Here is a 14216-nt window from a genome sequence, read left to right as displayed (position 1 = left end):
AGTGGAACATGTGTCTTAGGCACTGACAACTCTGTTGATATGTATGGCCCAGGCGCCATATACGCCCTACTTCTTTATCTCTCATATTGCTGCCTTGTTTTTCCAATGTCAGGGTGTGAAGGAGAAAGAATAAGAGGCCCTGTTTGTGCAAGGCAACTATATCTTCTAAAGATTGCATAACATTGGTAGCCTAAGCATTTAAAATGACACCTCCCTCCATTAAATGTATTTGGGGTTACATATATTTGTATTTGGGGTTACTTATATTTGAGGTTACATTTAAATCAGGGATCTCTCCCTACGAAAGAAAAAGTGCATGTATTCTATAAAGGCATAGCCAATAGTACCATAGCAGAGGAGAGTACTTATTGTTCACTCATATTACCTCCCCTCCTTAGGGTTACATAGTCCATCAGTTTCTACATTTACAATCTTAAAAAAAGCTAAAGGTAGTCCCCTGTGCAAGCACTTAGTCATTACTGACCCATGGAGGGACGTCACATCACAACGTTTTCTTGGCAGACTTTTGTTACGGTTTGCCATTGCCTTCTCCAGTCATCTACACTTTACCCCCAGGAAACTGGGTACTCATTTTACCGATCTTGGTAGGATGGAAGGCTGAGTCAATCTTGAGCCAGCTACCTGAACCCAGCTTCCTCCAGGATTGAACTCAGACTTGTGAGCAGAGCTTGGGTTGCGGTACTGCAGCTTACCGCTCTGTGCCATGGGACTCCTACATTTACAATCGAACACACTTAAAATTTCTGTGTGCACAAGTGGGTGCTGGTTTTCACCATTCTCTCTCTCAGCAGACCTTCAGTTCTCCCCAGTTATCCCTGGGGGTCCTCACATCCCCCAGCAGCAGCATTTGGGGGAGCATATCACCGTGCAGTGGGAGGGAGAGTCAAGGAAATGATTCTCTTGCAGATGGAAACACTTCTGTCTGCAGAAATTTTAGGTGCAATCCAAGCCATGATATGTACACATTGTCATATTACAATTATTTTCTAGTGATTAGAAGTAATTCCTTTTTTTTTAACAGCCTCCAGTTTCTTGCCTTTGATACTGAAGCATCGCATGATATACTACGTGTCTGGGATGGACCACCTGAAAATGACATGTTGCTGAAGGAAATTAGTGGTTCTCTTATTCCAGAAGGCATCCATAGCACTCTCAACATAGTAACAATACAATTTGACACAGACTTCTATATCAGTAAATCAGGATTTGCCATTCAGTTTTCAAGTAAGTTAATATGTACATTTATACCATAAATTACTATATTCTATTAAACTGTATGTTAGGCTTTTGCGTAGCTCTGGTTTTAAGGTAAACTTTTTGCTACTTGTTTCTTTGTGAAGATGGTTAAGTTTCATTATTGCTTTGAAAGAGAGAATTTTGTTTATGAGGCAAGGTGGTGAGGGCATGTTATGGGGTGAGGGAACTACAGAGCCTCCCTCTACACACAAACTGTGAAATGGCCATTGAATCCTACCTGATTTTGCTGTTCATCTTTGGAAATATTTCTTTTCCTTTTAATATGAAAATAACTAAGAAAATACAGTATGCAGAACAAAAGGAAAAAAACTACCTGAGACTACAAACATAAACCTCACATGACATTTTAAAAAATCATTAAAAAAAGTCTTCCTGTAAACAATATTATGTCATGGATCTAGAGATGCTCAAGCACCCACCAGTTTGGCTCGTATCCTACTCACCATCTGTGAACAAGGAGCCAGTAGTTTGACAAACTGTTTGGGTATGCCTGAATAAATTCAGATGTGTTTGTGTTGCATAATTACACTTCTTTTTTGCATGTGTTGAATAGCGTAGTTCTAGTTACACCTTGATGTCATTAGGAGGAAAGTATATCTCCTTGATATAAATCAACAGAGGAAAAAGTGCTGTTAAGTCTTAGGAGCTTTCCTCTCCCTTTGCCAAAGGGCACATAGTTGAAATTAAAAGTTAAATGGATTTAATTTTAGTGTCTCTCTTTGCCTTCAGTGTCTGCTCCTTCCCCCTCTGCTGATGTCTATGAATGTTTCTTTAAAAAAGTTTTGTCAGTAGTACTATTATACCATGACACCAGGAATATTGGCTAATGATAGGGTGATAATGAGCAAGATTCGAGTAGATTTCCAGAAAAGAAGCTTTCAAGAGTCAGAGCTCCCTAATAAAGGGAGCTTGACTTTCAAAAGGTTATATCCTGGAATCTAGTTGATCTTTAACCTATTAGATTTGAATCTTGATCTTCTGCTTTAGACCAGCATGGCTACCCACTTGAAACTATAATATCATGGTAGTAACATAATAATCTGACCATATAAAAGGCAAGCCGTATTGGTGATGACTCATCTTTTATCCTCGTGCAGGCATAAAATTGTGACCCTCTGCAGAGGATAAAAGGTGAGTCCTCGGCAACATGATGTGCCTAGGAGGCCCTGAGGAGGATCTGCCACTCCCACCCTCCACACTCACCCCCACTTAGCTGGCGGGGGGAGGTGGGGGAATGGCAGCTCCTTGGTAGTGCAGTGCACTCCTGTGTGCCACAGCCACCTGATTTCTGACCAAAACAGGCCTGATTCAGCCACTGTGGGGAGCACAGCTGAATTGAGCTGTTCTGGAGCACAGGAGTGCTCTAAGGCACCTTGCAGGGAAGGCAGCAATGCCCAGTCCAGCTGCCCTGCCCTTTCTAGATCCCCTTGTATTTTTTTCCCACAACAGGCTTTGTTGCTAGTACACAATATAATAATATATTGTCATCCACAAATTCAGAACAATGGACCCCTTGGGCTTGAATAGAGATAGAGGATTCTTATCTCACTGCAGATGCTACTTTCTGCTCTATTCAAGCTGTGTTGTACTATAGTACCTTTACATCCTGACATCCTGTTTTACTACACACCTCAAGCTGCACTGTACCTTTGCATTCTGATGCCCTTTTTTGTAACACCTCTCTGGATGGGATATAAAGGTTCAGGGATCTCAATTCATACTTGTATCTAAAGAAAGGAGCTCTGAGTCTCAAAAGCTTAAACTCTGAACATCTTGCTGGTCTCTAAGGTGCCACTGGACTTAGATCCTACTGTTCCACTGCAGGCCAACATGACTTCCTTGCTAAAACTATAACATAATGATGTAACAGCAGCAATTTCAAATAAATAGATGCATAAATGAATAAAAAATGGCAGACCACATCACACAGTTCATTGGCTTATCAACCCAGAACTACAACAACCTAAAGAAACCCTGTAAGCAATTGCTTTGCAGTTTCAAAGCTTCTGAACACAAACTTCATCAATGATCATTGAGGTGAACCTATCACAGCCCTGCAGCAAGGTAAGTTTGCCAGGCCTTGAACACATAAGGCTGCCTTATATTGAATCAAACTGTCAGTTCATCAAAGCCAGTATTATCTCATCAGACTGGCAGCAGCTCTCCAGGGTGTTGGATAGAGGTCTTTAACATCATATACTGGTGGTGGAAAGTGCCACCATGTCATAGCTGACTTATGGTGTCCGCTGGTAGGGTTTTCATGTCAAGAGACTCAGAGCAGAACTACAAGTGACAAAAGGCACAGGTTGGACAGTTGTCAGCTTCCCTCAAGTTTTGATGCGTAAATGTCATCAATTTTGAAAGAAAGTGTGCCAAAGACAGGGAAGTGTGCAAACTCAGGGCCAAGCTACAAGTGATAAATGACACAGGTTGCACAATTGTCAGCTTCCCTCAAGTTTTGGTGGGAAATGTAGGCGTCCTGGTCTTGTAGCTTGGCTCTCTGACTGCTGTCCAATGGACTTTTCAACTGTCACTTGTCCAACATTCCACCAAGCTGCCTACATTTCCCATCAAAACTTGAGGGAAGCTGACAAGTGTCCCACCTGTGCCTTTTGTCACTTGTAGTTCCGCTCTACCAGAGGTGGTTTGCCATTGCCTGCCTCTGCAACCCTAATCTTTGTTGGAAGTCTCCCATTCAATTACTAACCAAGGCTGACCCTGCTTACCTTCCAAGATCTGATGAGATCAAGGCTTCCTTGGGCTATCGAGGTCTGGGCAACATCTTTTTAAATTGGAGATGTCCGGGATTGAAATGGGGACCTTCTGCATGCCAAGCAGATGCTCTGCCACTGAGGCTTGGCCTCTCCCCTCTGGTGATCATGTCAGTGCTAAAGCTTACAACAATATAAATGCAACCAGTTATGCAGTTTTAAACAAGCAAGAAAATAATAAAGCCTCAACAAAATGTTAAAACTTTGGAGAGATTTTCTCTGCAATTTTAACTGTCATGAATACTAGAATCCTCAGTCTATGCTGGGCATCTGAATAGGTTGTTAATACTTCTCCTTGCAGATGTGGAGATTCTGTATTTTCACAGCATTCTTGCAGAGAATACCCTTTTTCAAATTACAAGCTGCCCTTTCTCAAATATGAAATACACCCACTTGTTTTCTGAAGTCTCCTCCATAGAAGAGAGGGCAACGGAGAGCCCAATAAGCTCTTAGCCTCTTCAGTAAATTGGGAACAGCTGGAGGGCAAGGACAGTCAGTAGTTGTCTGTGCTTTTCAATTCATTGCTAAACTACAAAAAAGAGAAAGCCAACAAGCACATCCCTTTCCTCGCAGGCTTTTTGTGGCGCAGTAGCTGTTTCTCACATTTGTTCCATGGTTGCCATGAGGTTAGGAGAGGACTAGTATGAACTGCTGTGCATGGGGTCCCCCAGGGACTACTGATCAGATGCTGTGCAACATGTTTGCTTTCTTCTAGTATTGTTATGAGGTGAGGAATGTCTTTTTCCAAAATGCACTGGTTTTGGTATAGCCATTGATTCCTCTTCTTCTTTCCGTTTCATTTCTATTTGATGTCTCTTTAAAATCAATGCACCGTTTTGTAACTTCATCCCTTGGAGTTGCTTTATGCTACACACCAAAGGGTAGTACTCTAGCAGGGTGATAGGAAGGTTTGGCAAGACATTTCCTGCCTCTGAGCATCTCAGAGGAATTAAGAAAATTAAAGGAATTAAGAGAATTTCCCTTAACACCCCTTCCATCTCCACTGAGATTAACTGAAATAGGAAAGATGGAGAAATCTCTTTTCCAGATAGTAATCCTATGGTATGATAAATGTCAGCCTTCTCTCCAGATGCCCTCCCTCGAGGATTTTCCTCTATTGTGCAGCTATTTGCCTTTTGCTTCTTTTTCAAACTGGAAATGTTTGTCAGTGGGAAAACATAACCAGTTAGACAGACCACTGTGAATGTTGTGTTGAATATTGTTACATGAGAGTATGGGCACATATTGGATAATGTCTGCAATATTGTTGATAACACAATTAACCTATCCCCTGCCCAAGACCCGCACCATTTTATGAAACTGGATTTTCCCCTTGAAATGTTTTAAAATATTTTCTGTCACTTTACATCCCTCATTTTTGTGAGTATGACATCAAGTAACTTAGACAGTGCTAGCATTTGCTTAAGAAGTGAGAAGGCTGCCTCCTTCCACTTTGCTGTGATAGTCCACATGAAACATGAACGTGAACAACGGGCTATGTCAGGTCAGTACAGAGGGCATCTTTGTTTTTCTGAATGTTACTGTGTGATGGTTTTTCATGTTAACTAGCTTGTTTTCACATTTGAAAGAATCTGCTGTTTGTCTTGTTCATTAATTCAGAAATGCATACCATAAAACGTTTTCTCTTCAAGGTAAAATTAGTGAGTCTGATATATTAGTTGGTCACTTCTTGTCCTCTTATTGAAGTTATTCAAGGTATTGAGCCTTCTTTTTGGAGGCTTCCCCCCCACCCCTGCCCCAAAAGCAGAATCGTAATATCAAAGGGTAAAAAAGAATCTTACACTCCATTTCTGAGAGAATTGTCTTTATCTTTCTCATTAATCCTTTCCCTTTCGTTAATCCATTCCCTTTCATTAAATTCTTTTAAAGTTGACATCTGATCCAAATGTGTGTGAGACAGTCAAAGTGTTTCCATAGTAATCATTAGACTGATTCTGCTTTGAATTGTTGACAGTTAAAATACTTTGAAGATTTGGATTATAGTATGTATTTTATCCTCTCCCCACTTTGCCATTACAAATACCCAAAGAAATATATTATGTTGGGAATTCTTGAAGTGAAGCTGTGCAGCTTTCTAGGTATCTAATACCACAAAATGAAGCAGTTTTCATTTCTTAAGGTTGTTGAGGATCCATTCCACTGACTGTTCAATAGAATTTCCAGTTGAGATGGGCCAATTATTAGCTTAAAGTACTGAAGTATGTTGAGTTGTAAAGTGCTTGTACATTCCTTTGAACTTTATGTTTCAATTAGTGATGGGCACAAACTGGGAAAATTCCAAACTGTGTGGTTCATGGTTCATCGTGTTACACGAACCATGAACTTTCACAAACTTTCTTCAGTTCAGGAACTGGTTCATTTGTTTCATGAAAACGTCATTTCTGGGTCAGCAGAAGGTCTGCAGAGAGCCCATCCCACCATTGCCTAGGAAACTGATTGATCGGTGCCAGGCTGTCTGCAGTGACAAACCAAAATACAAACCAAATGAACTGGGCTAAAATTTGTCACAGTTCATGAGAAATGAGCTCCCATGAACCACCGATTCGTAAACCACGAACCGGCCCAGTTCATTACGAACTTTGGTTCGTAATTTGGTTCATGCCCATCTCTAGTTTCAATTCTTGAGTCTGCATGGACTTCAGTGATCCTTTAGCATTGTGGTAAGCTTTTGAGCTCCTTTCTCCCACACTGACAGCCCTATGTGACCCAATATATCACACCTGACTCTATGTTTGCAGCTTTGATCTGCCTCCCGGGTAGACAGTCAGTCTTGACTGTCAACCTGCTATACCTTGGCTATCATTTTGAGAAAGGATGGTTAAAAGGTCTGAATTAGGAGGCCAAATCTAGCCACAGAATTCCATTTATCCTGCTATCCAAAGGCTATCAGCACCTGCCAGGGGCCAGTCTCACTACAGGATGAAGGTTTCTTAGAGGAAGAGTATTCCCAGTACAGCCTCGAGAGCCCGAGGATCTCCAGAGGGATGTCCCAGAGTCACTATGCAATAGCATGCTCCTGTTAGGGATCCAGTGGCGATGACAACACAGGACTCCTGCAGGTAAACCATCCACATTCAGAACCTGCAGCCTTCCTTGGAAGCCAAGAAGGTGGTAGATCTGAGTAGAGGCCTGGACCACGTGACAGGTACATGCTTGGAAGCTCAAAGTATCCTGCAAGCCAGTCCTACTTGGGAGGAGAGCACTATGCCCTCTTGGCATGATCAAGGCTCTTATTCTGGCAACAGGAAGAGTGAAACATCAATTTCCTTAAAAGTTCTCACTTCAGATCTAATCTCTACTGGTTCAAGACACCAATACAAGCAGCTTGTACACTCGGGTTTCTTATTATCTGGGCCCTTTACTGCTGCTTTGTAAGTCCCCCTAGTCCTATTCTTGACTAATTGGACAGCTGTAGCTTGATTTGGTCTCACCTTCCTGCCTTGTAACCTTTTCAAAAACATAGTTGTGCTGGCCAAGTTTAAAATGGGGTGAAGTCTGGACTATGCATTGCATAGGAGATCCATGATTGGATCCCGATATATTTCTGTTAATATTAAAAGCAGTCACTGAGAAACATGAGAGGATTTCTCTCAGAGCTGCAGTGTGGAGGGCTGAACACTTCACCCCGACATTTTTTTCCCTAACAGAATGAGGGAGAAGCACAATTCAAGTCATTTCCCACCCCCTTGTCCACAAACTAGAGCTTATAGCAACTTGTAGACGAGCAGATTTCTATTCTAAAATGATATGAGATAACAGTTAATAAATTCCTCTTTTCTCATACCATGGCCATAAGCTAGATTGGGCCCCTTGAAACTGGTTTTTTTCCCTCCAAGATTTAAAAAGATGCTAAAGATTTAAAAAGATGTTTGGGGGTGCAATTATGGCTCTCTTGTGTATAGCATACTTCAGTTCTCATTGTGTGCATTTTATGGATCTTTCTAGACAATAACTGACTGCTGTGATTACAGAAGTTCTGGATGAGTGTTCCTCCACCCCATTTCCTTTGGCTATGTATTTGTTGGGCAACCTGTAAAATTCATTAAGGCTGTGGTCTCATGTGTTTCTTCAGCAGTATGTCTTTTTTTCCTATAAATGTTACAGAATCAGTGTTTGCTTATCCAATAAGAGAATGCACGAACTCATGTTTAGGCATAACAGAAGTACCAGTAGAATTCTCACAGGGATTTTGGTTTCCCTGAAATGTTGAATCACTTTTATAAAATTAATATGGCTCTTTTTATGTTTGCTATCAGAGTTTCTTGCAGCTGAAATACTTAACTAGGATAAGATCTACTGCTGAAAATTTATGATGAATAACATTCTCATGTCAAAATCAGCAGTTTTAAAATTCAAAACAAAACATGCTACAGTGTTAAATAAAGCTGACAGACTTGCTCTTTTTTGCTGTTCTTGTTTTAGAAGCAGAAGATATATTTTAAAACCATGTTGAGGCTTTCAGCCACACTAGCTAGAGAAAAGTATAATAAAAATAATAGAGAACTTGCAAAGAGGAGCACAGGGTGTTAGAGCTTTGTCCAGAACATTTACCAATGAAATTATTGTAAAGTAGTCTTTGAGAACATTTTATATGTTATTCCCCTGACATGACCCAAGCCATGGATAATGCAATGGATTCATAAAATTTGCTAATGGCAGTATTGTTGGAATAGACAGGGGAGGAAAATTATACAGAGAGAACTAGATAGCTTCATGGATTCAAGTAATTGAAACGGGATGACATTTGATAGTTGAAAGTATAAGAAAAGAGCATTTGGAGAATAAAAAACCCTCATATTTTAGAGATGGGAGAAGAAAGAGAAACTTGGGGATTTAATTATCACTGGATGGTGATGAGTCATGAATGTAAAGTAGATAAGAAGAAGGCAAATGTGATTCTGAGATATATTATGTGAAGCAACACAGAGTAACTTAATGTGCTTGTGCAGAACTTTTGAAATATCTTGTACAGTTCCGATTGAAGTTAAATTCAAAACCAGGACAAGTGCAACAAGAGCGGACTGTCAGAATAAAAAGAAAAAGGAAATAAAGAATATAATTAGGTTTAGCTAGCATGCTGGCTACTGCTTGTCAGTGACACTTTTATCAAACAGAAGGGTTTTAGTCAGATTCAGAACGGTGACTATGAAAGGTGTGAATTTCTCCCTAGCGAGGTTCTTGGTCTAGTAAACTTCATTTATTTCACAGAATATACTTTAAGTTTGTTGTAGGGGTAAGATGATGCCTTCCGCCCTGTTTCTGACATAGATTAATTTAGTTTAATAAAAGCTGCATTGTTTGATTTGTACAGCCTTCTTAAAGTGACCACATACATACGCAGATAATTATTTTAGTCCCAGGAGACCACACACCCCATGCACATTATTATATACCTCAGTCACTGGCCGTTTTCACACATCTCAGCATAGCACTAAAGCCACAGAACGAGGACATCTTCATGGCGCAATTTCTGACGTCATTGTGCCACAATGCCGTTTTTGTGGCGCAACGATGTCAAATTGTGCCACGAAGACGTCCTTGTTCCGTGACTTTAGCATTATGCTGAGACGTGTGAAAACGGCCACTTTCTTGCCACTGAAACCATAATAAAGGAACTCCCCCATGGACATGTGGCACAAATAGCTGCAGGAGAGGCTTGTTCTGAATCCAGTTCTTGTTAAGCACCTCAGGGCCAAGCCAGACATTGGAACCATGGGACTGCGACTGAGGAGGGGTATGATCTGGTTTTAAAAGGAAACGGTACGGGGTGGGGGCAAACAGAAAATACCTTCTTGGTGTGATCTTTTCTTCACATTCTTACCTCATGTCCAACCACTCAAGATTGGAGCCTGTCAGAGGAGAAAAGAACTTGAAGCTGTGGGGAGATGAACCACAGACACCCCCCACAACATAACTTAAAAAAAAAAAAAACAGGTCCCTGCCTCTTTCTACACTCTTGTGTTTAAACAGATAGGATAGCTGGCCTGTCTAACCATCCTGTCTAACCTGACCATCATCTACCTATTCTATTGCAGAACCCGCGGGTAGGATAAAGGTAGGAAAGGCTGTGTTTAAAGGATGAGTTCCTTTATCATGAGCTGAATGGAGAGGAGGCTCTAAAAAACTCCATGTTTTGGGGGTTGGCTTGAGTAGATATGATTCAGTGAGTGGAGCCACTTTTTCTACACCCGCTCAGTTGAAAATATGGGACCTGTTAACCATTAGGTTCTCAGTTGAGATATAAACCATTTTATATTGTCTGAGCTTCCAAAATGGTCTTCCGTAATAGAAAAGGGTTCTTGACTGCAGAACAGCCAATTTATGCATCAAAGGACTGTGCACAGGTTGTGTTCTTTGTCAACTACTTCAGAAGCAAACTTTTATGGCTATCAAAGCAGATTTTGCTGTATAATGGGTTAAAAAGACATCTGAAGAAACGAGCTCTGACACATGAAAGCTCAGTGTGGAATAAAATTTGTTAGTCTTTAAGGCACCACTTCTGCTTTATTTTGCAACAATACACTTACACAGCTACCGGTCTGAAATTAAACAGTTCAATGATGATAATAATAATTTTGACAATAATAATATGCTAGAACACAAAACTGTATATTCATAAAGAGTCGATTTAGCTTATTCTCTGTACTTTGCAAGAAGTTTTCTGTCAATATGGCATTGCAGGTGTGATTGCAAGGTTATAAGAGACTTTGTTGGAATTTGTGCTTACTCCACAAATTTTCCTGGGGAGTAACGAAAGAGATATTTGAGAAAAATGAACAGCTAATAGAAACAATGGCATTCAGTGTACATAATGGAATGTACAGTGCAGATTTAAAGGACGGAACACACTGAAGGCAAGCAGGCTGTGGGTGATAGATGCAAAATAATAGCAAGGAGGCAAAGTGAAGTGAAGTGAAGTGAAGTGAAGTGAAGTGAAGTGAAGTGAAGTGAAGTAAGAAAGAAAGAAAGAAAGAAAGAAAGAAAGAAAGAAAGAAAGAAAGAAAGAAAGAAAGAAAGAAAGAAAGAAAGAAAGAAAGAAAGAAAGAAAAATGCTGAATATGTTTAAATCCCATTTCAAGAAAACAGTGCTTAAGCTTGTTGGACTTTGATGTGCTGAATTTTTTCCCTTGATTGTTTCAAATGTGTGATCTGTTTTGGTCAACCTATTAAGAAGAAGAAAGAAATATAAAGCCGCTTGAACTATCCTTGGGGAGGGAATGTGGCTCAGTGGTAGATCATCTGCTTGGCATGCAGAAAGTCCTAGGTTCAGTTTCTGGCATCTCCAATAAAGATCATGTTGTAGGTGATGTGAAAGACCAGAGATCCTGAAGAGCTGCTGCCAGTTTGAATAGACAGTAGTGACTGTGATGGACCACTGGTCTGATTCAGTATAAGGCAGTTTCGTGTGAGTGATCCTGGGGTACACGGTGACAATCTTAAATGCACAGTGGCAGGTTTACAGGAACACCACAAACCTTTCCTGGTTCTTTAAAAATCACGTTTGTATGAGTTATTCAGCAGAACCTGTCTACCAGCCTATGAGATTTTGCATTTTAAGTGCTGAGATGCTACATTAAATCTGCAAAAATGTGAGCACACTCCGTAATTAAAACAGATGGCAAATAAAAGGAATAATTGCATAAAAGATGCATTTTATTGGACCATATATTTTTTGTGATAATTTCCCCAAAGAAAAGAGGCCGAGGAAATTATTTGGCTTACCAGAACTATGTAATGCATTTTAAATACGTTATGCAGCTAGGGTTGCCAACTCTGGTTTGGGGATTCCTGGAAGTTTTGGGGCAGTGCCTGGGAGTAAAAGAGTTTGGATAAAGGAAGGTCCTCAACAAGGATCTGATGCCCGAGAGTTTGCCCTCTGAAGTTGCCATTTCCTCCAGGGAAGTGATCTTTGTGTTTTAGAGAACTGCTGTGATTCGGGGAGCTCTCCAGGCCCCACCTGGAGCTTGGCAGTCCTATATATAGCTTAATATTAATTTAAAATGATTTCCCCCCCTCTCTCATAGGCTCTGTAGCCACAGCTTGTCGTGATCCTGGTGTCCCCATGAATGGAACCAGAAATGGGGATGGAAGAGAGCCCGGAGACACAGTCATTTTTCAGTGTGACCCTGGTTATGAATTGCAAGGAGATGAGAGAATAACCTGCATTCAGGTAGAAAATCGGTACTTCTGGCAGCCCAACCCACCAGTCTGTATAGGTATGCAGAAACCAAGAGAAGACACAACTGCTTTTCTGACTCTAAAAACATATACAGTGGCCCCGTCACAAAGCCAAAAGTCAAGATTTTAGAATTCATAAAGGTAAATTAGCTACAAATGTGAGAGCAGCTCATTAGGCCTTCATGGGACAATATTGTATCTGTGAACAGGTTGCAGTGTATTCATACTTCATTATCAAATCAGTGAATGCTTTCATAGTCTTTTCAAATCCTTTATTTTATTATTAGGGTTAGCAATCTGTGGATGGAATTCTAAGGATTTTGGATGTGTTTCCTTTCCACAGCAGCCCTGTGCATCCTGAAAAGTTAGTTCAGAAAGTTGGGGTAATCCTTTGCTTGTGGCTTTTGATATGCTGCATGTTGGCTGTAGCCAAATTTCATAAACACTCTGTTTACCTTCAAACATCCTAGTTTCTGTCATCGGTTCTCCTCGCACAGGCCATAACTTCAGCCAGCCTCCCCATACTAACAAAATTTTGATGGAGTCAGTGCCTTGGATCCACTAGAAATGTCCAGTGATGGCAGGGGATTTCTGTATGTGGAGTACAACTTTCTTGCCCCTCTCCTCCATCTGCAGGCCAGAACCCCTCCCAAAATGCTGCTTTTGGGTAAAAGGAGAGCACCAGGAAAAGTGTAAGGGGAGCACTGGGGTTGTGCAACCAAATAGTGGAATCAGTGAAGATCAGCCTCCACTTCTCTTTGTGGAAACCCTCCTCTGGATCCTAGCCATTACCATTAACATCAGCACTTGTTTTTATACCTGCTATGCATAAATGGTATAACAATGAAATATAACGTTAAAATAAAGTAAACATTATTTAAAATTGTATTTATTTATGTCATTTATAGTCCACCTTTCTCACTGAGACTCAAGGCAGATTACACATTATGAGATCAGTACAATCAGTAACAAGTACATTTCAATACAGTATCAAGGACATTTCCATAAACAATGTCATAGGGTAAATAGATACAAGTTTAAAAGACATAGTATTAGCAAGAATCCAATACAGAGTAGAAAAAATACTGAAGCAGAAAATAATCAATTCTAGGACTAACATTAGACAACATGGAACACTGGTGGTACATAGGAGTACGTATTTAGAGCAGCAGATAATATGTAAGGCAATATAGTGATGAAGCCTATGGTCTCTAACACATTAACGAAGTCTGAGACCCCATCCTTACAATACAGCCCTCCCATTTGAGTAAAAAGCCTTTTTGAATCATTTGGTTTTGCATCATTTATGAAAAGCCAGGAGAGTGGGGGCTCTTCTGACTTCCTCAGGCAGGTCATTCCACAGGATAGGGGCCACCACAGAGAAAGCCCATGTATGACTGCTGCTGACTTCACCCATGTGCAGCTTGGCACCTGCGGGAGACCCTGTTCAGATGAGCGAAGCTGCCGTGGAGGAACTGTTGCAGCAACAAATGTATCAGTAACAGTGTATTAGCACTGTAAATGAGCAAAATGGAAAGGCAACATGAAGGCACCATATGAAAACTAAAACGAGAGAGGAAATATTCATATGTCCCTAGAAACAACTGGCACCAGGGAAATCCTGATTACCCTGCCACTCGAGCAGAAGCTCAGTTTTCTCTGGATTTAGTATTAAATTGTTTTGTGCCACTGGAATTATACAGAGAATTGCCTGTTAAAGGATATTTTAATGATAAAACTTACATTAAAGAAATCTGGCTTTATGAAAATTGATCGTTTTGCCTTATTAGACTTTCTGTGTGAAAAATGTGTTGTGACAATGTTCTTTGTAAATATTTAATATGACTAGGAGATCAGATTGTTCTGGAAAGGGCAAACATCTAACAGCTTTGTTTTCTGTGAAGATCTGGAAAATATGATTACCACAGATGTGTTCTTTAAAAAAAAAAAACTGAACAAAGGCTTTAA

General features: G+C 40.5%; 1 protein-coding gene across 3 annotated transcripts in view; it reads left to right on the top strand.

The window, feature by feature from the left end:
* Positions 1-14216, top strand: part of CSMD3 (CUB and Sushi multiple domains 3) — a 922268-nt gene that overhangs the window by 639555 nt on the left and 268497 nt on the right. For all 3 annotated transcript variants that reach the window (XM_054984891.1, XM_054984890.1, XM_054984889.1), the window contains 2 exons: positions 1043-1245; positions 12095-12286. In XM_054984891.1, the coding sequence (XP_054840866.1) occupies positions 1043-1245; positions 12095-12286 (395 nt within the window). The remainder of the gene's footprint in view (positions 1-1042; positions 1246-12094; positions 12287-14216) is intronic.

This window comes from Eublepharis macularius, chromosome 7 (assembly GCF_028583425.1).
Source record: "Eublepharis macularius isolate TG4126 chromosome 7, MPM_Emac_v1.0, whole genome shotgun sequence".
Classification (NCBI taxonomy): Eukaryota; Metazoa; Chordata; class Lepidosauria; order Squamata; family Eublepharidae; genus Eublepharis; species Eublepharis macularius.
This window is presented reverse-complemented; position numbering and strand designations above follow the sequence as displayed.